We start from the raw sequence: 27,219 nt of genomic DNA, 5'->3' as shown, positions 1-27,219 counted from the left end.
AAAATTAAACAGCATGAAATTTCATCTGAAAGGAAAACAACCTATGGCAGCGTGACCGGCTCATACCACCGCCAGAGTCTCCGGCAACAAAGGGGAAAAGCTGACCGCGTACATTAGCGGATCAGGCCCAAGGACGAGGCCATTCTTCTCTCTCCCTTTTATTTTTTTTTTGTTCACCTAAGCTGCAATCAAACCCTCCAAAGCCTATTAGAGCACAGAGTTCTCTATTACATTAGAACGCTTCTGAAGTGAAGGGCTGAAAACACTCTCCTTTGTACGTGTTTGCGTCCCACTTTATTTTAGGAGAGAACACACATGTAAATCTATACTCTTCCACAAGGCTGGCTAATCCATGATATTCCGCCTGCGGACGCGCTGACACCTGCAAACAGAATGTAAACATCTATTTCAGGAGTAATTCTTCTCTAAATGCGGATCGGTCACTCACACTTTCTAACAATGCCTGCCCTCGTTTGCAGTGGATACAATGGCACGGATGCTAAAAATGCCCAATGCCAAAGCCATGCATCCTAGCGTTGCTTAGTGAAGGCACACATGCTTTGGGAGGACATGGTAGCCACAGTTTGGGTGCGCCTGGGACATTTTTAGCATGAGGTAAAACGTTATAGATGACTCTGTCCATGCCAGCCATGTGGGCTTAGAGGAACTCTGGGCAGATGTTGACAAAGTGCCCTTGCAACAGCACCAAGCCCCCCGGCACTGAGAGAGAAAAATGAACACACATTTTTTTGGAAGCACGCACTTTTCCAGCAACGTTTCGAGTACTTTAATGTTAAGTACCGGCTGTTGATTTGACCAGTGTCATGGCGTACTACTGCCAGGTATGGGGGGCGGTGCTGTTATTCATCACACTAACACAGTGCCCCAGTCTCATACCGGACTCTGCTGCCTTGTCCTTCTCACACTGCGTCACTGTTGTTTTTTTATCTGTGATCATCCACATTCCAGCATATGAAATCAATGTTCTGTGTCTATAACCGTTAATTATGCAACTTCCTCCATTCCAATGATGCACACTAAAGCTATTTGAGCATTAATAGCTCTCCCTTATGGACAATCTTCAGCCTGATACCCTGTGAATGTGAGTTACAGTCCAGGTCCATGAGGTGCACACAATGAAAACACATGATAAAAACAGCTGGACAGTCAAGCATATCAACTTAAGAGATAAACAGCACAAGAACAACAGAACCTCATCATAATCAGTGCAGCATTCAACAAGACCACTAAAATATATGAGATCTCCAAAGTAGCACAATGGAAATCTAGCCAGTTGACATGCCTCTAGCAAAAGATCATAACAACCAGAAATACATAAAGTAATGAACATGCTAGACGGGTAATGTAAATATATGACAGCATACAATCACAAAATCTCACGTGGGAAAATTCACCAAAACTGGTCTTTGTCCTACTTTAACATGATTTCTGTCCATTTAATATTTAATTTTTCAACATGAGTTTTCTCAAATGGTTTAAAGCGTAAAACTAATAAAAACTGCCAACTCTATTAGGCAATGTTAAGCTAGCTATGTTTACTAAAGCTGGTGACTGAAGTTTTTCAAGAGGAGAAAACATGGCCAAACTTTTTAAAGCAAAGTTTAAATTCTGCCAGCAATCATTCGACTGGTCAAGGTCGTTTTCTCCAACTCCCTGAGCCAGGGTTTTTCTACGCTGCTGATTGGCTAACGTCCATGCATTGGATCTAATGGAGAGTTAGGAATCCACAAAGCAGACAGAGACCACTGCAACTGCTTCTAGCTGCTGTAAATATGATTTATAACCTGGAAAGAATGTTTTAAACCTCCAGACAGTTTTACAGACAGATATCAAAGCAAAACCGTAAGTATAAAAAAATATATTTTATATATATATATATTTAAATATCATATATTTCAATATGGTTATGTCTTTTTTTTGTTTTTTGGTAGGGTGGCACCCCAGTGCCCATAACGGATGAAATGCCCCAGATGTGGCTAACAGTTACTTTTAAATGCGGCAGTAAAATCACATCATCTCTAATACAGTCATATGCAAACACTTGGCCACGCTGATCAGATTGTTTTATTGATTTTCTAAGTGGAAATAAGTTAACACATCCTCTACAGAGAACACACTTTTAATGCACAATTACCATTTATTTGCTAAATTTAACATATTGGGATGAAAAATAGCACATAAAACATAGCCTGTATAAAAGTTACGGCACATTTCAAATTGTATGTATACAGTCTGATCAATGCATTACTGTGAGATGCAAGAAAGAAAACCTGATATGATATACAGTAAGAAAGAAAAAAGGGCTCGTTTTGAAGCTCAATCTGATCTCAGACCACCGCAGGCAGGCAAACGGGAGCGTTCCCAGACCAGGCCAGAGCTCAAAGGCTCTATCTGAGATTAGACCCTCACATTTGCCAGTTATCAGCCTGATTCATCTCAGCAGTGAGTGTGAGTGTGCGCATGTGTGTGTACATGTTTATTTGTTTGTCTTCAATCCACACGAGCGACCGTGTGGCTCAGTGTGTGTGGTAGACTCCTCGGCTGCAGCGAGCGCTCTGTAAGATAACACTCCTCTGCGTGAAGCAGTGCTCTTCGTCTGCTCAGCCACGCGGTGCCATTTCGTCTGACCCAGGTTCACAGGTCATCCTGCCTGTCCTGCCCAGAGTCGTTTACCACCAGATTCGCTGCATCTCGCCAGTCCCAGTCCTGCTCAGCCTGTATTCAACAGCACAAGCATTCCATGACCACAACTGTAAAAGCGCTGGCATTGCTTCAGCTGCACTTTGAGGAGAATGTAAGAAAATATTTTTCTAAAGCAGAGTTTTCTTTTTTTCAACACCGTAAATACATTATTCTCCACTCAGCTGCTAACAAATCACCAGGCTACGTCTCGGGTTCATGTAACGAGACAAACTGATGTACACTTTTTGTCCAGAAAGTCCTCTAACACAAACAAACACAGACTTCAGTCACAGGGACTAACTTAATCACTGCTGGAACAGTTAAGATGAAATTGAGCCCTAAAACAAAAGAAAACACAAAAACAACTGAGACCGCTTAGTTTTTATGGCCTGCATTGCAAATAAAATAAGATTCATGCATGCTTGTAATTACATATGTGTAGGACAATCGATAAACACATTAAGAAACTACATGGTGAGGTAAGTGTGAAAGTATTGGCTATTTTCAGGATGTTTTCCAAGCACAAAAGCAGCATTCTCCCTCCAGCAGTTCAGTCATTTCTGAGAAAGATGGGGGAAAGTGAGTGTGGACAGCTGGAGAAGAAAGAAAGCATGCACTCTTACAAAGGGCCCACATCATGGAAAACCAAATTTACCTCACTTTTTTGAAATAAAAGATTTTGATGCAGAATATAAACACTGCTAATGCTTCAAAACGTGTTCACTCCCCAGTCCAGTCCTCACAGCCCATATACAGAAATTAAGCTGTAAAAACAGCCTGTTTTGAATTCGCTATTTTTACGATGTCACAAAAACCAACGCATTTATAAATATCAAGCTATTTAACCCACAGCCGTTTAGCCCCGCCCATTCACACTGAAGTCATAAGGAGTGTTTCAGCCCTGCCTTTTGAAGCAGACACAATACAGGGAAGCCAGTCAAAACAGAGGTCATTTACATATATCAGTCTTAAAAGAACAGAAAACAGCCTGTTTAACGATAATGAAAGGTTGGAAAATGTAACAATTAATTATGGCTGCTTTTCGTATGTTTGATCACAATAAGTGAACCTCAAAAATGCAAGAAAAATAGAGGATTAGAGCTTTTAAGAACATACACTCTTAAATGTAAAGATGACATTGAAGAATCACTTTTGCTTCTCTAAAGAACCTTTCAATGGAAGGTTCTTTGGAGAACCATTTTTTGCTAATGAAATATGTTAGTTTGAAGAATGTTTTTAGAGTTTAAAGAACCTCCAGAAAATATACAGGTTCTAGAAAAAACCCTTAAACTGTTAATTGTTTTGAATGGTTTTTCATACTTATGAATCTCTATTTAAACATGGTTCCTTAGAGAGCCAAAAGTGGTTCTTTTATAGTACAAAGAACGCTTTGTGGCACTTTGTCTTTTAAGAGTATTCTAGAAATCTAGTACCTGCAGTGTTGTGCTTTATTTTCTTTTATAAATGATGTGCTTACAGTGTGCCATAATATATATATACTGTTTGGATGCTTTTGTTAATGTAGAGATTTTGGTCCCATAATCCTCTGAGACGTCTCTTTCCTGAAAGTGATGAGGAAAAACCCATGAATCATGGCAGGCGTCATGGCATCCCACGCATACAGTAACAGAGTGGGGGGTGAATTACGACACTTCCACAGTCCAGCCGGAATCAAGAATGTAGGATTTTCAGTCCTGAATATTTCTCCACAGTGCTCGGCCAAAAGGGTGGTCAGTGAGTTCAGGCCATTCTTGCGTATAATTAGCACAAATTAGGCTTCTGTTCATAACTCACATTTTACAGGCAAGAGTGGCTAATATGGCAAAAATATAACATTCCCATATTTGAGGGCTTTTTCAAACTTGTTTCTAAAATATGCAAAGCTGGAAAAAAACAAAATGCGCCAGCAAAACATTTGCCACATCTAACCTTCACCACATTTACAAGAAAGCTGAAAGCTGAAAATAAATGACTTTTTAATTTGAATTAAAAAGAATTCATGAAAAAATAAATAAATAAAATAAACAGTTTATGCAGTTACTATAGACTGGTTGCTGTTGTTCTATAATTGGTCTATTTAGTCACATTTTTATGATACATGCAGCTGTTTAGTGTTCCAGAAGTACTGACCAAACCCATCATATTGGAGTTGTATGCAAAGGACTGAACACCTCATGGCAGTTATTTTCTTGATTTTCTTGGAAAAAAATAAAACATAAAATATAAAATGTGCCATAATTTTTGCACTGTTTAATTTTTTTCTCAATATGTTAAACTCAGCAAATAAACAGTGATTTTGCATTAAATTGTACAGAAGTATGTTCTCTGTAGAGGATGGTTTTCTTATTTTCACAAAACGTATAATTTGATCTGGGGTGCTCAAACTTTTGTATATGACTGTTTGGTTATAATGTCCACTCCTAGTTTCATAAGTTCTAATGCTAAACTATACAGATAGTAGTACATCATGTACAAGAAGCTCATTTCGTGCATATTAACCCACAGTAAATGAGAGAAGGCACTGCAGATGAATGCTCACATATCTGCAAGCTTCTACCCAACAGTCCAACAGCCAGTCCAGCTCATGCGCCAACGCTGCTGCGTCTGCACAAAAGCATTTCTGTGTGAGGTGTTATTAATTTGTAAATACACACCGGCCCTGACAGCCTCGGCACACGCGCGCACGCACGCTCTTTTAACGAGTGTGCCCTGGCAGCGCATCAAAACGGTCACGGAGATGGTGGTGTTTGTGCAGGCACGTAACAGGACAGGGCAATGGCAGCCAAGCGTCCACGGCTCAGGGTCACTGAACGAGCGACTGTCCGCTAGAACAAGAGAGGCTCAGTGAGAGGAGCACGATCCTGATCGCATGACCTGTACGAGTGGTGATTTTCAGGTTTGTATTGAGTGTAACTGCTGCCTCATTTTCATCAGAATCTGGACAGAACACGCCTGGAAAAATTTCTGAGTCAGTTCTCCCTAAATTGAGAATCAAGCCTATCTTTGAGACTCGCTGTGCTTTTAATAGAGCAATTAAAAAAGCATTAAAATAGAGCAGAAGTGCGCCAGAGCCTCCAAACTTTCCAATATGAGCATACGCTCCTTTTTGCTTTCAGTAAATCTTTGAAATGACTCTGAGGCCTTCTTAAAGGGGAACTGCACCCATTTTTCAAAATCTCTGTAATCGTTGAGATGTCATTCAAAGTGGGTTGATGCACTGTTAGAAATAAAGGTTCTGTGTAGGTACATTTTCCATTCAAGGTGCAAACAACGTAAATGTTCCCTCAAAGGTAACAGTGGTTTTAAGGGTCCAATTGTGACCCTTAAAGTTTTTCCAGGTGAAAAGTACATATTTGCATCTTTTCATAACCAAATGTTTTAAAACAGAGCAATAAAATAAAAAGGCTGGAGATGAGACGGGGTGTGTGGAGTCAGTACAGCTTAGAACATATAATTTCAGTGGATTATGGTTCAGTTATGTTCCCTGACTAAAGGTACTGACATGTACCCTTGAGAGTACTACCCCAGTGACAAGAGGGGTCCTGCCCCAGTGACTGTTTAGTAAAAGTGTGTAAAATGGTTCATTGTAGAGAAGCTTACTGACTCTGATTTCTAACATCTAACACAGATTTTAATTTATTTACTTTCCAAAATCGCTGTGAACTTTCACGTGTCTTTTGAGCTTTATATGTAATGTTTATGATGGTAAAATGGTAGGAAAAAAGTCCTCTTTGGGCACTATTGTACCTGTTTAACACCCTGCATGTACCTCTCTGCTATTCATGAATTTAAATAAATACATTTCGGGGCAAAATCTGATCTCAAAATTATTATAAAATATGTCTCAGATATCAGCATATTTGTAACCAATTGCATGTAATAACCTTCTACAATGTAGCTTTTAGAGGCCTTAAACTCTCCAGATGTCTGGTTCCTATCACTACCACTGTGAACAACTCTGACTCTCTAAGCTTCTCTTGAACGAAGCATTTCACATCAAACCACTCTGAATGTCTTTCTACACATCTAAATTATTTAATTACACATTTGTAAAAATGTATAAAATTTCCTTTTAAGAAAGTCTCCTTAACAAAATGGCCAAGGGTATAGGAGCTTAAACACACATTCAGATGAAAGTGTTGTGACTGCAATGAAACATTGGCTCAAGTAGAAATAAAATGAGCCTAAAAAAAAGTACCAGCTCAAAAAACGACTTAAGTAACATACTAAGTAACTTATAGAACTGCAGTTGAACTGCTTAGTACAGCCAGCATCTATCAACACTGGAACTGAGGTTTGTTAGAGCTTCTCGTTTTGGGATCTTTCTTGTCTAAAATAAAATGATAATGCTATAAAAGTGATGCTAAAGTTTTCCAGCTGCTGAACCAACAGAACAAAATAAACAGAACTAAATGTGAGTGAGTAAAATGGAATTAAATTAAAAATTAGATGAATTTTCCTCACAAATACACTACCAGTCAAAAGTTGGACACATCAAACTGAACATGCATTTTTGCAATACAGTTTATGCGTAAAAATGAAAGAAATTTGTTTTTAAATAAATAAATAAACAGATAAGTGGATGGCGATGCATAGAATTATCTGCAAAACATTTAAATTAAAATTCAATGAATGAAAACAAATGTTTTTCAGCAACAACAAGGTCTCAGCATATCCTCACTGTCTGAATCTCAAAATTCAAAAATGTAAGCTGCCTTTTACAACGAGTTAAAACAGTACGACGAATGGAGCAACAGTAACGCTCCAAAACTCTTGAAAAAAAAAGTTACGAACATTTTTTTGCTTCTCCTATAAAGTTACCAGAGACACAACATTTTGTTGCCACAGTAACAATATGTATATCATCTTTAGTCCTGCTGGAAAAGCATCTCAGGAGGCTCCTCATGGCTGCTCGAGAGAACGATCAACAGTGTGTAAAACTGTTCAAAGTTATTTTAACAGTTTTTTGGTCTTTGAATATTTCCATCTGTGTTGTTTCATACGTTTAATATCCTCACTATTATTCTAAAACAAGGAAAATAAATACACTCTTCTATGAGCTGGCCCAAACTTTTGCTAATCTCTTGAGAATAAGTAATAGTATTATAATCTGTAAATCTTCAGAGAAGTTTGAATTTCATTTAAGTACATTGAACTGAGCAAACACAACCCACCTCTGTAAACAACACTTAATAAACTCGAGTAAAAATAGCTTTAACCCGGTGATAGCATCTGAATGATAGCATCTAAACCTAATATGCCCAGTCTCCCACTATTTCTGAATTTGAAGCCGGAAATTCAACCATTAAGAACAATAAGGACCTTTGAGGGCGCAGGCAAGCGCGTGTGAAAGCGAGAGCGTGTAGGCGAGAGTGAGATGGTAAGAGAGATATCAGCGTTCTCCTCAGCTTGTCCCTGTGGCCACAGATCCTTCCCAAACAATCAGAGTGCAGAGCACAGCAGGTTAGGAGGATAAGCAGCCCTGCGATGTAACCGGGGAATTGAGGCCTGTCTTCAAGAGAGCTCCACTCATTTCCTCCTGCGGCTCTGGAGCTGCTGTCTTTAGCGCACCGCACCCAGATGAGCACAGAGTAAGAACTTTCACTCAGGCATTCCAGCATGTTTAATCATTAGAAGACACCCCTGCCAGATTCGGCGCGTCTCTGTTTATCATCTGAGGAAATCTTCCGCGTCGCTGACGGGCAACAAGCTGGCACATTAGGTGCGAAAATAAACTGCACACTTTAAATAAAGCTTAATTTCAGTTTGATTAACTTATAAACTGGTAGAACGTTGTTTTAAAAACAACTTCCTTTTTGCGTGTGCGATCCTGGGCCTGTCTTTAAACTAAAGGTTTCCAAATGGTTCTTGGCTTGGACATACTGCTCTAGAACAGCCTGCACTCACAAACGAAGGGGGTCAATTGACTATTACACTGGAAATATGTGAATAAGGTGAATTTCTTTGCTTTTTTTTATTAACATTTCTGTGTAATTAAGCAAACAAAGACATTGAGAGTGGTGTGATGTGAAATGCGTCACAGTGGTGGTGAAGGGAACCAGACATTGAAGGGTTTAATGCCACTAAAAGCTCCCTCACAGAATAAGCTGCCTGGTGCCTTAGGCATTTTTACAGTAGTTTTACAGTAGCTTTACAGTAGCTTTGCAGTAGTTTTAGGTTCCAGTGATGGTGAGATACATGCAGATGGTTTCCATCACCACCACTGTAATGAAAATCAGAGTCAGTAAGTTTCTCTATAACAAACTGTTTCACATCAAACCGAATGACTTTATATATATTATTGAGAGTGTGAAATACATTTAATGTTAAGGTACCAATGCCTTTCATTGCTGTTGGAACAAAACCTCATATCTCCATTTTTTCGTTTTTCAGTTTTTGACACGGTTTAAAAATGCCTGTTGCCCTTTACATTGTGGGTAAATTTCATGATGAATGGGCCAAAAGAAACGGCCCAAAATAACTTGAAAAAAAAGTCTGCTTCCATTGACTTACATTAAAAGTCAAGTCGGTTTTTTCCTTCTACTGTAAAGTTACCATTTTGGAAATACAAGGTTTTGTTCCGACAACAGCGAAATACTGACTAAATCAAATTCAATTTGGTTGAATGTAAATGTGTGGCATTAAATTCATCTGTGTTGCACCTTTATGCTGTAAATAACGTGAGTCTGGTAAGGCACTTTAAATGCTGCTGCTACACCCGTACCAAAATTACTGTAGCTTATGCATGACTCATTGTGTTAAATGACCAGTTGCCTCTTACTTTCAACTTATTTGATTCAAGTTTTTTAAAATAGACATCTGATTTAAAAAGGAAACATTTAAAACGCCAGTTTGGTCAATTAAGGAGCAAATTATTTTGTTTATATTGCAGGTTTGGCTAATAAAAGGTACTAGAAATGTGCTACTGTCTTTCATGCGTCTCGGCCAACGTGGCTGTAAAGAAATCAGAATTGAAATCGCCCATAAAAAATCATAGCTGGTGCATCTCTGACCTGATCTTCAGACTATAAGAGGGTTCTTCACCTTCATTCACCTCATTTACTAAACAGTTCTGAGGAACCATTCACTGAAATGTTCTTTAAGGATCCAAAAGTGCTTCTTCCTCCCTTCCCTTTCTTGCACCTTTATTTTTAAGAATGTAGAGGGGGAGGCGTGGGGGAGAGTGGGGTTAGACGGGGGGCGAGTGTGCCTCAGGCGGAGCTGCCTGACTCCCCTGCCCTCTGCCATGTTAGCGCCAGTGTGAACAAGACGGATTGGAGCAGATCAGAGGGGCAGATAACGGCGGGGGCTGCCGGGGAGCGCTCCCAGAAACCTGCTCTGTTTGTGCTCCAGAGTTTCTGTGTCGAAGCGCAGAAGATAAACGAACATCAGTCTTGGCTGTAAGGTGAGGGGCATATCGGATGGTCCATGAGGCGCTTCTAGCGCACTACTCGGGGGCCTGATTAGGGGTCTTGTACTGGGATTATATTTACGCTGGCATGTCGTTTTGTTAGCCCCTCAGATCTTGGGTGAACTCACACATGCACACACGAACTGACAGACGGGTAATCAGTAACCTGCTAGTGTTAATGTGAAAGCTACATGTCCTGAACACAGAGGGCCCCCGGGGTCTTTTTGGGAACGGGATAGAGAAGGGAGAGGGGCCGAGCGCTCGCTGTAATTAAACACGGGTTAACACTTTAACCCCCCACTTCCGCAGGAAGGAAGTGGACAAAAGGAGAAAAGCTGGATTTTTTTTTTTCCTGATTTGTCCTGGAAATCTAAAAAGCTTCTGATGTAGGCTTCACCGATTCAAAGCATCCAATCTAGTTTATCAAGAAAATTATTGTGAACATTTTAAAATACACTGAAAATTGTTTATGGTGACCAACTGCAACTTTCTGTTTTGAGAAAACAGTAAGCAGTTGTGACACGACTCTAATTTAACCCCTTAAACTTTCGAATAGTTATTAAAGGTAAGGTTTACTAACTAGTATGAATGCTGCTTTATAACTGCTACGTAACTAATGTTTTGTATTTATGGGGTGAGGGTCTGAAGTGTGGGCAGTTTGAGGGATTAACCCTATCTTACCGTTAATATTAACTCATTAAATGCCGTTCCCAGAGTAGCTGGACTGCTGGACTCCACTGAATGTCCGCAATGGACATTCAGTGGTGTCCAAAAGTCTGAGACCACATTGAAAATCTGGGATTTCTTTTTATTTAAACCTGAAACAACAGAAACAAAGACAAACAAAGAAAAGTACTCAAGATTTTGCCCAGTTTCTGGGTCACTATTCACCTTTGCGACACTGACCATGACCATAAGGCCTTTTTACACAAAGCTCAGATTTTTTAATAGCATTATCTCCTTCACTGAAGCCTGTGTTCAGACGACTCTTAGACAGATTTGATCTACTCATCAGAGGCTTTTACAGAAACTTGTGCCGGTTTGAGTCATTAAAGCAAAATGAGGCTGAACGCAAGATTTTACTTTTCACTCAAATTGTGATGCTTAAAAGGTTATAATGAAAAAATGTTATATTAAATGTTTTACTCGTTTTTGTTATTTTATTAAGTAAAAATATCTCACTATACTGGCAGACAATTTTGCTGGTTTCAAGCACATTTCTTAAAACAAGCAAAATTATCTGCCAATATAGTGAGATAATTTTACTTGATAAAATTACTTAAAATAAGTAAAAAAAAAAGTCTAGAAATAAGTTAAATAGTCTTAAATTAAGCTTACAACAATCTCAACAGGAGAAATATTAGATTCATTGGTAAGATTTAAGATAATTTTACTCGGCAAGATAGTATATTCTGCCATGTGGAGCTGTGTTGCTGTGCTACTGTGTTTCCTATCACTGTGTAAAAGAAGCTTGATGCTGCCTTTATTACTGAATGCTGTTGCAATAGTTTATAAGTGAGCATGCACACATTCAGAGCAGAGTAAGAGCGTGTTACTGATTGGTTTCATCAGGCTAACAATAAATAAGACTGAATTGTGAAGCAGATTCCTGTTCATATTTTCTTGCTGAAAATGATGCATTCAGAATGTTCAATCACGTTCTTTATCAAAATAAACGTGACAACAGCTTTTTTGCTTGGGCATTACAGGGTTAATCATCAGCAGCTGCTTTTAATAAATATGTCTGAAGAGAAAATGTTGAAATTGATCAATAAATAACGTTTTGGCGAGTAATGTGACAGATTGGAATCAATGCTAAATCTCAGTCTTAATCCAGATATTTGGGCAGAATTCCAGGACAAATCAGGAAAAAAAGTTTTTCCTGGGGCATTTCACGCATACCTCTTCCTACAGCAGGTGTACCTTTCCATCAGAGGCAAACCTCAAGGCTGCTGCCCCCTCCTCAAAAGACATTATTTCTGCACGTGTGGTTGTGAGGCTAACCAGAAGCGTTGGTGCAGCGTGTCCTCCCTGTGCCAGACGCAGAGAGAAGGCCCAGCAGTGCGGAACTCCGCTAACGTGCACTCCTGATGAACCCCAACCTGGCTTTAATCAGGCCAACATATCACATCTTTTCACCTCTGACCCCACCGGACTTATAAAACAAGTGCCACACATTTTTGTCTAACGAGGCGTTCGCCAAAGCCAACGAAGAACAACACTTGGGTTAGGGCCTGATTGGTTAGGTTAAGCTTTAGCTCAGGGAGTACAGCAGCCAGCACTGCCTCTGTGAGTCGGTGTTCAAATATGGGAAATATCACGATATACAGTCGTGTGTGAAAGTTAGAGCGCCCCTGCTTAAATGACATACTTTCGTTTACATGCTGAATTTAACATATTGGAACAAATGTGGCCTGTGCAAAAGTTATGGCACAGTTTATAATTTAAAAGTTTATTAAAGTAAATGTTAAAAGCAAAACAAACTGAAATTTGCATACAAAAGGTATATTTAAGTGTCATTGAAAATGTCATTTAACTGGGGGTGTTCAAACTTTTGCACACAACTGTATGTGTAATCTTTTGCTTTTTCCAGAGGTTTTATAAAGAGATTATTAGCTGAATCAAATCACTGGCTCATTCAGCCACGGTGGCTGGCCTGCTCGGAAGGAGTGCAGTGCATTCGGAATGAGACGTGGCGCTGGAATCAACCCAAGCACTTACTGAAGTTAAATCTAATAAACAAGGAATGTGACTCTTTATATGAAGCCCTGTATGCTAGTCAGCAATGATTAATATTTCTGATTGTCTGTGATGGAGAAATGATTATCATTTCCCGTACATAAAACAAAACAATACATTTTGCATGGAAAAAAAGTCAGTTGAATTAATGAATAAAGGGAAAAGTGTGTGATTTATCTAACAAGTGATGTCTAACCTCAGCTACACTCCACCGAGACAAATTATGGACTTACTAAGCACAAACTATCAGGTGAGAAGTGTCAGTGTAGAGTTAAAGTCTGCTGAATCCAATCTGAATAAGCAGCTCTAGGAAAAAACCCATGGGAGTTTGGCTGACAGTCAGAGAAATTTCCCCTTCTGGCTGAACATGTCGTGTCCCTGAAATCATTTCTGATTAAAATCAAACCTTCAGGTTCCAAGGAACTTTACAAACTGTACTCTGGAGACTATTGTCCCTGATAAATGAAAAATCTGGGTTTATTTTTCATTTGAACCTGGGCATAAACACTAGAAAGTTTTAGAATTTTTAAACGGTTCATGAAGTTATGACAAGCAACATCAAGAAGAAATATTCCAGATTCTTCACCTTTTCTAGGTCTTTATTCAAATTTAAGGAATTTTCTGACACTGACCATGTTAAGGCCTTTACACAAATATGTCAGATTTTTTTTTTTTAGTTTTGTCCCTTCAATTGAAGTTTGTGTTCAGACTCCCAGATGGATTTGATCTACTCATCAGAGGCTGTGGAGTCCATGCCAGTTTGAGTGCACACCGTCATTTAAGCAAAAGAGGGACATACCAAATAATATAACTTAGAGTTTGATAATATAATGTGTAATAAAAAAACTTTGCATTGAATTAGAAAAGAATGCAAAATATAAGCATAGAAGCAACATGTGGAACTGAAGCGTTCCATGTGCTACTGTGTTTTCTATCACTATATAAAAGATGCATTTCGCTGTTGTTGGAACAAAACCTCATTTCCAAAATGGTAACTTTACAGGAAAAGAAAAAACATACTTTAATTTTAATGTAAGTCAATGGAACCAGACGTTTTTCCAAGTCATTTTGGGCTGTTTCTTTTGGTCCATTCATCATGAAATTTACCCACAATATAAAGGGCAACAGGCATTTTCAAATTATGTCAAAAACTGAAAAACAACAAAAATGGAGATACAAGGTTTTGTTCCAACAGCAGTGATTTATTGATTCATGCAGTTGCAATGTTTGTGCCACTTTAAAATGCAGAATCTGTCCCTGATAAACAAAACATAGCAAAAGAAATAGAACCAAAAGTACTTTCTTCAAAGAAGTAGGCTGAGAAACACAATAAATATTTTAAAACAAGCCTAAAGCTACAGCTCTCATATTAATACTCACTGAACCCAAAGTGCAGTGTTCAAAGTCAACATTGGTATTTAAATAAAACATTAAAAGATAATTAGGTTCAATCACAAACTAAGCTGCAAAAGCCATTTTCAGCTTTGAAATGAAATTCAAACATTCATTAAGATTCAAAAGACAGCAAGTTCATGTGCATATTAATCTTACATACGATACACTTCACAAATGTATCTCGCATTTGACCTCCAAAACCCAGCAGAGGAAAACTCCCCAAGACTAAAGGCCTTTATTTAGATGTATATGATATAACAATGTGCTTGTGAACTGCCTGAACAATCAGAGCCAACTGAACACTGATGTGCTCTGTATGTTACAACACAACCACAACTAACTAGCAGTCTGGCACACGCTGCTCACTATGCAAGCCTCAGGCCAGAAAAATGGATTTTCTGGTCTTTTTGGCAAAGTAAACAGACCTGGAGCTTAATTTACAGAAAATAGTCACAATTTATTTAAATGCTGTCACCATATTGGTCAGAAAAATCACAATTAGATATTTTTCCCAAATTGTTCAGCCCTAATTCTGACTTCACTCTTTGTCTTCACTCTTTACACCACACTAGTGCATAAAATACAATAATTAAGGGCAGGCTGCCAGCACCAAAGCATGTGTTTTTCATATAGCCTCATTTTTGTAATTTTTTTAGGCATTGATTAGCTGCTACTGTTCTACAGCTGCTCTACCGCTGATTTTATCTGTAAGGCCCTAAAGACAATTTAAAACAAAACAAGTTAATCAAGGATGAAGCTTGTGCAGTGTGTGTGTGTGTGTGTGTGTGTGGGTGTGTGTGTGTTTAATAGAGGGAGTTGGACTGTTTTCCATGCTCTCCAACACTGTGGTTGAAGCTCCTTTTGGTGGGGGATTTTAATTGGGGCCCATGTTGAGCTCGTCGTAGCGGCAGTCAGCGGGATGGTCTGGATAATATTTATGTGGAAAGAGTTAACGTCAGAACTCTATCAGTGCCGTACAAACCAGCTCATCCTCCGAACGGGATTTTAATGAAATGGAAAAGTTTGTTTAGTAAGCAGTCAGTCTTAGTGAAGATCTGCGGAAAAGATTTGCGCTAGAAGTTCCTTTATTTCCTCAGCAGTGCTCATTTTTAAGACGAGATGTAGAACAACTTCCTTTTTTTCCAATAATGTGTACAATGTGTGGGTATTTTTGTAGGTTTGTAGTGTTATTTTCCAGGACTTTTCTGAATTTTCTTTAGTACAAATAAGTACTATACTTATAGGGCTGCATGATTTATCATTATTTAATCTTTATTGCAATACTGACCTTTGCAATACTAGTATCACACAAAAGTACGGTATGTAAATGAGATTCCAATGGGATTCGCAATATGCAAATGGGATTATGAATGCTATAAGTGTACTGACCCAATTAAGTCTACTGCAAGTTTTAATAAATCAAGGTATTTATATGATCCAACAAAAGTAAATCTAAATAATATAATGCAAATCATCACACACTGAGGGTTCACTGATATATATCCTATTAATATTTCCTAATCTCAACACTCAGCAATGTAACCTCCATACTATTGTGCGGCACTAACTATTAGCACTGATGATTTAGGCCCGCAGCTGCCTTTGGTCAGCAGACACTGATCACCTTCGGACAGCTTTACTGCTTAAAAAGTTGAAATTCATCACAAGTATCTGCAGTTACCTAAAAACATCACATTTATTCCAAGCAAAACCAGAAGCCAGATGACACAACACAGATGGACGACGGCGAAGAACAAAACCAGCTCAACGTCTCTCAGCTCAGATCCAGTTATTTCTATTACATGTAATAAAAAGAACGAAGCAATAACAGTTTGCATGATTTATCCACATTAGAAGCTCACAGCTCATGTATTGATGGTCTACACAACCCAGAGAAAGCAAACAACCTCAGAAACCCTCTCCCTGTAGGCTGTAAGAGCTGATTAGGGTTTTTCGGATGATCAAAAAGCTCCAACTCCCCTAAGCAGCACACACGCTCTGCAGACCGGAGCCCAAACGTGTGCGTGCTCAGCTGATCGCCTTCAAATCCAACAAATAACCACAAAACAGGAAAAAACAGCACAGCAGAGTGCAGCAAACTCAGCACTGTAATACAGATCACACAGAATCCATTCAGTCCTGCTACACCAGTCAGCCTCCATGAGCAGTGCCGTTAAGGCTCGGCTGAGGCAGCTGAGAGGCTGTAGATGATGCAGGGTGCTGCACTGCTGGAGTGGGGAAACTAAATAAAGGCGCTAAATCTGACACGCTGTGAGTAAATGTTCACACTACAGATGCTGATTCAGCAATCAGCTAAAAAAAAGAGTGATTAAGGATGCTGTGATCACTTTCCCAGCCTTAGCACAACCCAACTGTGATTGTATTGTTTTGTAGGAGACAAAGACGGCTGCTAATATTAACCTATAATATTCTAATGATTTATTTTATTTAGCTCAGTTTGAACTACTAAAATGACTACTAATATATTCCTAATACAATAAATAAAGAGAGCAATAGACTTTTTAATAAAATCAATAAATTAATTAATAGAGCTCTGACGCAATAAACAAAGAAACTAACAGTTATGTCATATAATGAGAAATATATTACATAATTAATTAACATATTTATATTAAAATAATTTAAGCACTAGTAGCCTTTGAATATAATTACCAAAGCAATTAAAAGATAAAATGGTATAAAACCACTAATAGGTCTCCAATAAATAAATATGTCACAAGACTTTTAATATAATACATGACAGGATATTTAAGACAATTAACTATGCTACTAAAATCTGAATTATAATAAAAAAGCGGGTATTAATTTTTAACGTAATAAATATTTCTCAAATACAACAAACCAAGCAACTAATAGATGCTTAATATAATAAATATAGTTACTAAAAGATTTGTAACATAGTCTAATAAAGAATTGGGTCATGTATTTTTAATGTAATAAATAATGTAACTCATAAATCTGTAATATAATAAATAAAGCGACTAATAAAGGTCTAGTATGTTTAATAAAACACTATGACTCATGAATAATTAAAACACTAACAGCGCTCTAATATAATGAGTAAAGCATTAATAAAGGTCTCATATTGTAAACTGATGTTAGGCTTTAATTCACGGCTACATTCTTAAAAAGATGGTTCTTTAAGGGTTTTCTAGTGAAGACAATGGTTCTATACAGAACCACGAACACTCAAAGAACCATGTGTATGCTTAAATGGTTAGCGTGGTGAAACCGTTCTTCAGATTGATGGAGAACGTGTTATGGTTCTATAGCACCAAAAAGGGTTCTGCTAGTGTTACAAGCTTTACATATAGAACCCCTTTTGGTGCTACATAGCACCATTTTCAAAAAGGAACCATGTTCACGTTCTCCATCAGTCTGAAGAACCATTTAACCGTGCACAGGGTTATTTGAGTGTCCGTGGTTCTATACAGAACCACTGTCTTTGCTAAAGAACCCTTGAGGAACCCTCTTTTTTAGGAGTGCAGTGCTCTGGTTGATCCTGTGTGCTTTACCTTGAGGATGTTGGGGTGCTGCAGCCTCTCCATCAGCGCCATCTCCTTCACCAGTTTAACGGAGGCCAGTCTGTAGCAGTCTCCCGCAGAGCCGTACTTCCTCACGCACTCCTCCATGTCGTGACCGCCGAAGTCCACCGATTTGAGCGCCACGGCGAAGCTGCCGTTGAGCGCGGCGCGGTACACGGCCTTGGTGTATCCGGAGCCCACGAAGCGGACGTCGCTCGCGGCGTCCACGCTGCTGCAGCCGAGCCGCCCCGCGCCCCCGTGCTCCCGCTCCTCGCGCTCCTCCTCCTGCGCGCGCTGCAGGTCCATGAGGCGCCTGCGCTCGAGCGGCGGCCGCGCGCCGCGCTCGGGGAACGGCCCGTAGCGGAGAGCCTCGCGCAGCCGCGCGCGAATCTGCTGCCGCAAGGACTGGAGCTGCGCGTGGCCGCTGGTGGCCGCGGCGGTGGTGGGCTCGAGACTCGCCTCGAGCTGCTGCTGCTGCAGCTGCTGCTGTTGTTGTTGTTTTCCGAGCTGCTGGTGCTGCTGGTGCTCGAACGCTGGCACGGAGAGCAGATTGAACAGCGTACCGAGGAAGAAGGAGAGACAGAAACCGGCCGCTACGACGACCTTCCGCCGCTTCATCTTCTCGGTTACGGTGGTTGCGATCAGGCAGAATAAATGAAGTGATCTGTTTCCCTCTCCAGCCCTCGAGGTCTAATGTAACGGCGCCGGTTCTGCTCGCGACTTCATCGCTGCTGTGTGGGATTTCGAGATCCACCCCATTTGAAGGGCTGATTGCGGGTGACACTTGGCTCGTAACGGCTCCGCGCCGCTGTGTGTGTGTGTTTTTTTCCCCACCCGTATTCACACAAGCTCCGCCTCCTCTGAGCTGGAATTGGCCGGTATCGTCGCCCCTATGTGCGCTGGGATTGGCTGGTAGGTCATATTCACAAGCAGTGCTGTTGTAGACCAATCGCAGCACGGGAGTGGGCGGCGTTTTGTCGCTAGACGGGTGGGGAAAAAAACACAATGCAGTAAAGCAGTGCGGAATACAGGTGGAGACAAGAGAAATGGAACGAAGGTGACGTCAGAGTGAGTGACGGTTGACTCACCAGTGAGCGCTGAGCTTTTCTGGAACGGTTTAAGAAAGCGCGTCAACTAGGCCTACATTTCCCGGCAAACCTTGCGCTGAGAGGTGTTGCCGGGGAAACGCAGCGGCTGCCGCCGCAGGGCGATTACAGAGATTCGTTGCTAATGAGGTTATATTTCTGTAATAGCTTAAAAAAGAGAACAAAAAGGGGTTTTATCGGTGTCGACGCTATTTAAAATTCGTGTCTGGGCTTGGCTTGATTAGGGTGTTCATCCGTGTTTGTGTTAACTTATCAAATTTTCTTTCCCCGATCCTGTAGCCTGAGGCTCTGCTCTTCTCATATGGTCTTCATTTAGTTGGAAATGTTTTTGCTATGTGGGTGCAATGAAAGATGAAAACCGGAATATTTCACATTAAATCTACCGTTACGGATTTTCACCCTAACGTAGGCTGTATATTTTAATACAGCGTTGCAGAGAGTTTAGAGGAGTCTGTCAGTTCAATGCTGTGCTAGTGGCTGTGGCTGTAGGCTATATGATAGCAGACCGTGCTATAATCGATTTCCCCAAAGTTAAAGGGGAACTGATTTTTCATTTTTAAAACAATTGAAAACATTTTTATGCATAATTGCGTCGTTGCGATGTAAACAAAGTAATTCAGGGAGGTTTGACATGAAATGGTCTGTTGTGGAGAAAGTTCCAGACTTCATTTCTTTATAGTGGTGATGATTTACCAGGGATCACAATATCTACAACACAAATAGGGCCATTTTATTTACTATGCAAAACCAGAAAGCTACTTCTTTGTGCGTAATGCTGATGATGGTAAAATAGTCGGAAACCTGAAAAATACGTTTTCTTGGGGACTATTTTGCCGTAAGACACTCTGCATGTACCCCATCTGCCATCTAAAACATTGTTTTACCCAAGCAGCATATTCGTAAACATTGTTTAATAACCTTCTGTGAGGGAGCTTTTAGAGGCGGACGTCTGGTTCCTATCACCACCACTGTGAACAATTCTGACTCAGTAAGTTTCTCTAGAACGGAGCATTTCACACAGAACCACTCTGAATGACTTTATCTACATCTTAGCCATTTAATTATGTGAAACTTTTGAAAAATTGGCGGAGTTCCCCTTTTAAATGAATGCTGAAAGGCTGTCGAGCATCTCGTCCGCTGTTCTGGATCTGTTCTTTGCGCAGACCCCTCCTGCCTTTCGGAGAGATGAATGTCTGTAATTATGTCTCTGGGGTCGGAGAAGTAAAAAAAGCTAAATTAAAAACAGACCCGAGGAGAGGGGGAGAAATAATGAAATAATGGCGTTACGGGCTCAAGCTTTGTTTAACTCCGACGAGGTGAGACTGGAATAGTCACCGAAACGAACACGACCAAAATAAAACTGTCTACTTTAAAGACACAGCAAATAAATATTAATCAACAATAAAAGTCCCTGTTTCTGTCTATTTGCAGAACGTTCCTGCTTTGTTCTGATCTGTTGTGCAGTGAGCAAACCGAGTAAAATGTAATGAGTTGATTTTAACTTATATTATTGATAATAAATAAATAAACAAACCGGTGAGTGAATGTAAATGAGGAATTAATGTGAGGTTAATGAATGTGTGTGGGTGAAGTGCAACAGTAATAACAGAGAGAGGAGCACTGGTGCTGTTATAGTGACTAAAGGGGCTGCAGGGAGAGTAAACAGCAGCAGAGCAACCTGAAGGTCCACAGTCCTCTCATTCACCCTCATTAGGGTCAGTACACGACAGTGACGGACAGAACGGTTCGATCATCCGTAGAAATATAAATATCTGTCGAGCAGAGTAACCATACCCTGTTATGCATTTTATATTATATTATATTATATTATATTATATTATATTATATACTCTTTTGAAATATCTTTGTTTTTGTCTGAATCTTTCTTTAAGCCAAACATCACTGTTATTACACTTGGAAATGTCTACTGAAACATATGTACTGTGTAAACCTTGAGTTAATTGAAGTTCTAATATTAAGCTAACAGAGAATTAATTAGTGTCTTATGCTTTATTAGCTTATTATTTGAAGTAACTAACCTTTTAAAGTTAAACCCCCCATATATTAATATTTTTGTATATTTTTTTTATATTTTTACACAGTAGAGCAAGAAGCCACTCACCCAAACCCTACTTTATTACACTGTTAATAACATAGACAACCATTAAGGTGTCATCGTGGGTTTTTTGTATACATCCTTTGCAGCTTTGCAGTCCATATGTAGCACGCAGAAATATAGATGAGATGTTTAGCTCCATCTTCCGGACACTGAGTAATAATAATAATAATAATAATAATAATAATAATAACAAAAAATACTGACTTTGAACATGTTGAGTTGCTTTAGTCCGGCTCTACGTCACACGTGCGAAAAGCTGGTGTTTGTGGAGATGTTAGTTTAGGTAATGGGATGATAAGCATGAGAATTGGATTTAACACACAGTGTTATCAGCGGCGCTGAACAGCTCATTACACTGAGGAGGTGTGAACACGAGCCACAAACAACGGCCTTAACGCACAGAGAGAGCAGGACAGTGCGGAGCGTCCAACAGACCTGCACTCTGTCCGCGCTGAGCTCAGCGGTGCCGTATCTTCTCTACCGCAGCTCAAACCAAACCTGCTCTCAGCTCCGCTCGCAGCTTCAGCCGCTTCTCACCAGGTAGATTGAAACGGGGAGTCAGCAGCTCTGAGCAGCAGCGCCTACCTGCTCTACAGGATACAATGAGCTTGAGAGACTTGTGTGTGTGTGTGTGTGTGTGTGTGTGCGCGCGCGCGCGCGGAAACGCTATGTTCCTCGTGGCTGCTCGGCTCGGAGGATTCTTTCATATTTCCTCTGGGGTTGGTCAGCAGTGAGCTCGCCTCAGGGGACCTCACAGGCACTAATCCCATTTAAATAAGTTCATTAGCGGAGGGAGGAGGGGGGCTCTCTCCTGGACAATGGCGAAAACCTCTGTGTTGTTAAACCTGTGTTCTTAAACCTCGGGGTCGCCATTGACATGTAGGCCCACGTTTCCATGTGAATTCAGTCGGCGGAGTGAAGGATTATGGGTCTGCGAACCACCTTGGCGTAATAGGGGGGTTAATCCCTTTCTGTTCTCTTCTCCATGGGCGTTAATTATACTCTGCAGGTAGCCGCATTCATTAAACTGAAGGGGGAGTGTGTGTGTGTGTGTGTGTGGGGGGTCTGTTCATTACTGTAAGAAATGCATTGCATTTCACCCAGAGGCGCTGATAAAAGACCTGTCAATCACTGAAGGGTGTAAAGGCAGTTAAGCCAGGCACGTTTTGCTGATTTACTTACATGTAATAATGTTAATTAAGCTGTATTGATGTTTATTAAGACGTAATAATGTTTATTACTCGGTATTCAAGTTTATTAAGATGTATTCATGCCTATTAAACTGTATGTATTAATGTTTATTACGCGGTATTAATGTTTATTACAATGTATTAAGATTTATTAAGACGGATTAATGTTTATTACGCTGCATTAATGTTTATTAAAATGTATTAAGATTTATTAAGATGCATTAATGTTTATTGAGATGTACTGTTGTTTATTAAGCTGTGTTAATGTTTATTAAGCTGTTTTTATGTTTGTTAAGCTGTATTGTTGTTTAATGTTTATTAAGATGTATTTATGGAACCAAATGTTTCAGTAATGTTTTAGGCATGAGCAATCATACTGAAGTCATATTGGAATCAGCAGACAACTGTGTAAAAATGATCAAAAAGATGTTTAGATTTGATTGATATTTTAATACCAATACTTGTTGATGTATTTATTTAAATTTAGAAGATCAGTGTTTACTTGCAGTAATATGTCAGCATTTTATTAATTTTACTGCATTTGTAACCTAATCCATATTAGCACTGTAGAGAAATGTAATCCAAATAGATCTAATCCCAGTTTCTACATTTTATATGTGTGTATGTATCATCATCTGCAGATATGCACATAATAAACAAGAAATATTAGCCTATAGCTCCCATAATGGGGTATCTCTACTTTTTTCATTTAATCACAAATTATGATAAATGCTCAGAATTTCCAAGTAGGCACAATTTTTTTTGAAATTGCATTTATTAATGTTTATAAATACACTCACATATAATAAGTAATACATTCTCAACAACAACCTATTGGTAATGGTTTTAAACTAACACTTTTCAAACATATAATAGATTATTTTAGTCCAATTCCAGCAACACTCATAGGGACAAGAAAATAAATGCATCAAGCTATAATGAATCCAGACACTAGAGCTCAAACAGCTCAGGCCAAATCTGTTTTAGCAACACACCAAGAGTAAAGCATAGCTTTAGCCTGTTGCTTATAAAATTGATCTAAATCCTATGCATGTCCAGCATATTCACATTCTGTCCTGAAGAATTTGTTATCTGTGATCTATCTATCTATCTATCTATCTATCTATCTATCTACCTATTATCTTTTAGCAGTAAGGTGCTATAAGCACATCACTGTTCAAGTCTGTGTCTTCAGACAGTGAGTAAACTGTATTCCAATTACAATTTCAGAACAGATACAGAAATAGAGAATTCGTATGAAAATGCTTCGACAAACAGCGTTCATGCAGAGTAGGTGCAGCCACATCTGGCTCAGGAGTAAAAGGTATCAACTGAAGTCAGTGAGAGGTCGTTTATGGAATCTGCAGTTGGCCGTACGGTGTGATCGCTGATTATGTTAAAAAAAGAACAGTTGGCTTCTGGTTTGAAGCTCTGCTCTGTTCCAAATGAGTCCCGTTAAACAAACTTCTAAAGCTTCAAAACTGTGTAAAGAAAGTGAATCTGGTTTCGCTGCATGTCATCACCCACAGCTGTGTTTTCAGTGCTCTTCTCTGGGGGGAGAAGGCCAGAGCCATACGTTTTATGGTGCGTAAAGGTAGAAACTGACTCTGTTTCCATCTGAACCTGAAATAAAGATTAACCACAAGGTTTTCCATCCATCTTCTATCTTGATTTGTATCACTAAAGTGAAGGTAGGCACTCTAATAGAACTTTTTATGCTTCTTCTAGTGCTAACAACAACCTACAACCCATTTTAACACTATTTCCTAGGACAACACCAATATTGTCTGCTAATACAACATTCTCTATCTGTTGGTAACCTTCACATAAATGTGTAAATGCAAGATAAGTAATTAGAACTTTCATCTTTGAGACATATGAAGAAAAGTAAGTAGAAAATCAAGCTTAGATGTTTCTGTCCATCCTTCCACTGTGAGAAGACAAGTAACACCATGGGTCTGAAAGGATGTGTAGCTGGCAAGAAGCCCTCACTGAGAAAAGAAAAAAGACAAAAAAGAAGAAAATTAAAAATTGGGAATCAACCAAAGAAGCTACTGGTGTTCTCAGAACATTAGACTGACCACCCCAGTGTCCAGACATCAATATCAATATGATTAATGATTGGGATTAATTTGGGAAGTGAAAAGAAGAAAATGCAACCAACTTCTAAGACTGAACTTCGGAACTTTTGAAAAGAATAAAAGCTGTAATAAAGGTACAGAGTTTGCAAACAAAACAGAAAAAGTGATATTAGATTTAGTTTTTGAGGATTCTTGTGTAATTTTCTGTAAGAAATATGTTTTCTGCTATTTTTCTGATGCTGAAAAATGAATAACTTCTAGGTCGTTTTGACTGGGAATGAAATACTGAAGTTTGGTCTCTGACTGGCACAGTACTGTATATGTGATTTTCTCTCAGTCACTTTTGGGGTGGTGGTCTATCAGTTTGTCGTTACTCATGGGGCGCTAATGGTGGGAGCTTAATTCTGCGTCACTGTGCAAACATGTTTTATATGGAGACGCTGGCTCTGTTTCTCCTTCAGCTGAGCACTAACACAAACACTGTTAGTTTAGAGCTCATGCATCTCTTTACAGCTCCTAATGGCTTCCGCTGATTAGATCAGATCATGAGTTTTTGGGGTAATGAATGTGTTTGTGCAGCTACACTGGAAAAATGCTTTAAATTTGTATGATTTAAATGTGTCAAACAGTTGCGTGTGAATAAGCTGTTATATCAACACAGAAGCAAAACTGAAAGAAAGCAATTATACTGATGTAAAAGCCATATAATTTATAAGACTGTGCACCAGAGTGCACAAGATTTACAGTATAGTTACCAGTTACAGAGTTGTCAGGTAGTTACTGTAATTAATAGTTATGGCACTGTATTGTGGCAATGTTTGTTTGTACAAGCAGGAGCTGTATAGTATTGTACTCAATGCGGGAAAGTGAATGTATACCACCATTAGCTTGGCACTAATATGACATTGCAAATCACAAAGAGATATGCAGAGATATTATTGTAGCAGTGGTGATAAGATACTGACAAAGATAAAGCATAATTGGAAAGTTTGTACATTAAAATCTGCTAAGATCATGCTTTGTTTTATGTTGGTGCAGGTTGCGCTAGGTAAGCTAGCATGTGATTAGATGTTAACTAACTTTACCACTAAATAGTTATAAACTTGTTGCACATGTCCTCACAGACATTAATACAGATCAGCAGCTCCTTTCAAATTTTTATTCATGGAAAACTGAAAAAAGTAAATGAAACTAAATGTAAAATGATGGAAAAAATACTAGAAAAATATTTTTTTGTAAATTTATGGAAAAAATCTGATTAATTAATGAAGGAAAACTCTGTAAAATAACTGAAAAAAATCAGAGCAATAAAATGGCAGTACATTTTCTGTAATTTTACAGATTTGTTTTACAGTGTAGGCTATATGAGAGTACTTTAAGTGCCTAATATTACAGTTTGATAAGCTTTTATTACAGGTAAATAATAAACATTTTAGGAGGAACCTTACAAGATATGATGCTTAGCAATTTGACTTTATGCTCTCTGACTGTAAAACATTACAGCTGAGATTATCATGTCACTTCACTGTGCTTGTAAACAGATATTCATGTGAGACAGGCACACAGGCGATCCTCTCTCCTTCTAAGATTTAATAATCTTTCGAACGCACTGAGCCAGCTCCAATTCTGACTCCTAATTGTCGAGGAAACTGTTGTTTTGTGTATTGTTGAGGTTGGCCCCAACATGACCGACACCTACACGAGGAGAAGAGTAGGAAAGGAATTCCTCTCTCAGCATGCGTGGCTGTGTGCTGCGGCTGCGTTCAGCTGTTTCCAATCAGGAGTGTCTATTAAAGAGGTCTGCTTAGGTCACTGTATCTGCACACGGTATCACTTCACTCTGCTAGTGAGCCAGAAAATTGGATAGATGCTCTCTCTCCACGCCCTCTTTTCTCTGCCCGTACTGATTTTCCAAAATCATGTAGAAAAGAGGGCCCGGCTGCTCCAGAGCCTGCACTGACAAAAGAGGTGGATTCAATTAACTTGATTCGACTATATAGAACCTGTACATGAATAATATATGGCTGCTGTTAGAACAAAACCTTGTATCTCCATTTTTACTATTTTTCAGCTTTTGACCTAATTTGAAAATGACTGATACCCTTTACATTGTGTGCAAATGTCATGATGAATGGATGAAGATAAATGGCCCAAAATTACTTGGAAAACCGTCTGGTTCCATTGACTTACATTAAAAGTAAAGTATGTTTTTTCCTTCTCCTGTAAAGTTTCCTTTCTGGAGATATGAGGTTTTGTTCTGACAGCAGTGATATATTACACCCCAATGTTGTCTTTCAGTTTACTTTGGCAGTAGTTGTGTTGATCTAATACACAGTGAGGGGAAGCAAGTATTCAGACACTATTGTTTTTGTTATTTAATATACCTCCAGTGCATATATCCACACAAGTAATGTCTTTTGAAATTGGACTGTCTTCAGTTCCTCAAGGGTTATGGTTTCTCTGATGAACTTGCAATTTGAAAAATCCTCCATTAGTGTTTAATGGGTTTCAAGTCAGGAGATGCAGTCCATGCAATCACATTCACCTTTTTTGGAATCCAGTCTTGAGTGATTTTGGTTGTATGTTTGGGGTCATTGTCTTGTTGAAACATCCATCTTCTTCCCAAATTCATTTTCTTGATTGATGAGATTAAATTCTCCTCTAATATGTCCTGGCACCTCGCTCCATTTGTGTCCTTCAATGACATGTAATGCCCCAGTACAGTTTGCATAGAACCTGTCGTTGATATATGATCTTTATATTATATGGAACTTTAAAAAGGTTTTTACTCTCCATATCTCAACTACGAAAATGATTCTTTCACTGAAAGGTTCTTTAGAAAACCATAGGTAATCCAGATAACGCTTTTGGCACCCTTATTTTTAGGAGTGCTAAATGTGTAAATGATAGTTAAATCTGTACTTAGAGCT

The 27,219-nt window shown here is 39.1% G+C and overlaps 1 protein-coding gene across 2 annotated transcripts in view; it reads right to left on the bottom strand.

Annotated features, from left to right (window-relative positions):
• Window positions 1-18,583, bottom strand: part of pkdcca (protein kinase domain containing, cytoplasmic a) — a 43,924-nt gene extending 25,341 nt beyond the window's left edge. For both annotated transcript variants that reach the window (XM_036573795.1, XM_036573796.1), the window contains exon 1: window positions 17,785-18,583. In XM_036573795.1, coding sequence (XP_036429688.1) covers window positions 17,785-18,411 — 627 coding nt within the window. In that variant the 5' untranslated portion in view covers window positions 18,412-18,583. The remainder of the gene's footprint in view (window positions 1-17,784) is intronic.
• Between the last annotated feature and the right edge of the window lie 8,636 nt (window positions 18,584-27,219).

Source organism: Colossoma macropomum, unplaced genomic scaffold (assembly GCF_904425465.1).
Source record: "Colossoma macropomum unplaced genomic scaffold, Colossoma_macropomum, whole genome shotgun sequence".
Taxonomy (NCBI): Eukaryota; Metazoa; Chordata; class Actinopteri; order Characiformes; family Serrasalmidae; genus Colossoma; species Colossoma macropomum.
The sequence above is the reverse complement of the archived record's forward strand: the minus strand, read 5'-3'. Positions and strand labels throughout refer to the sequence as shown.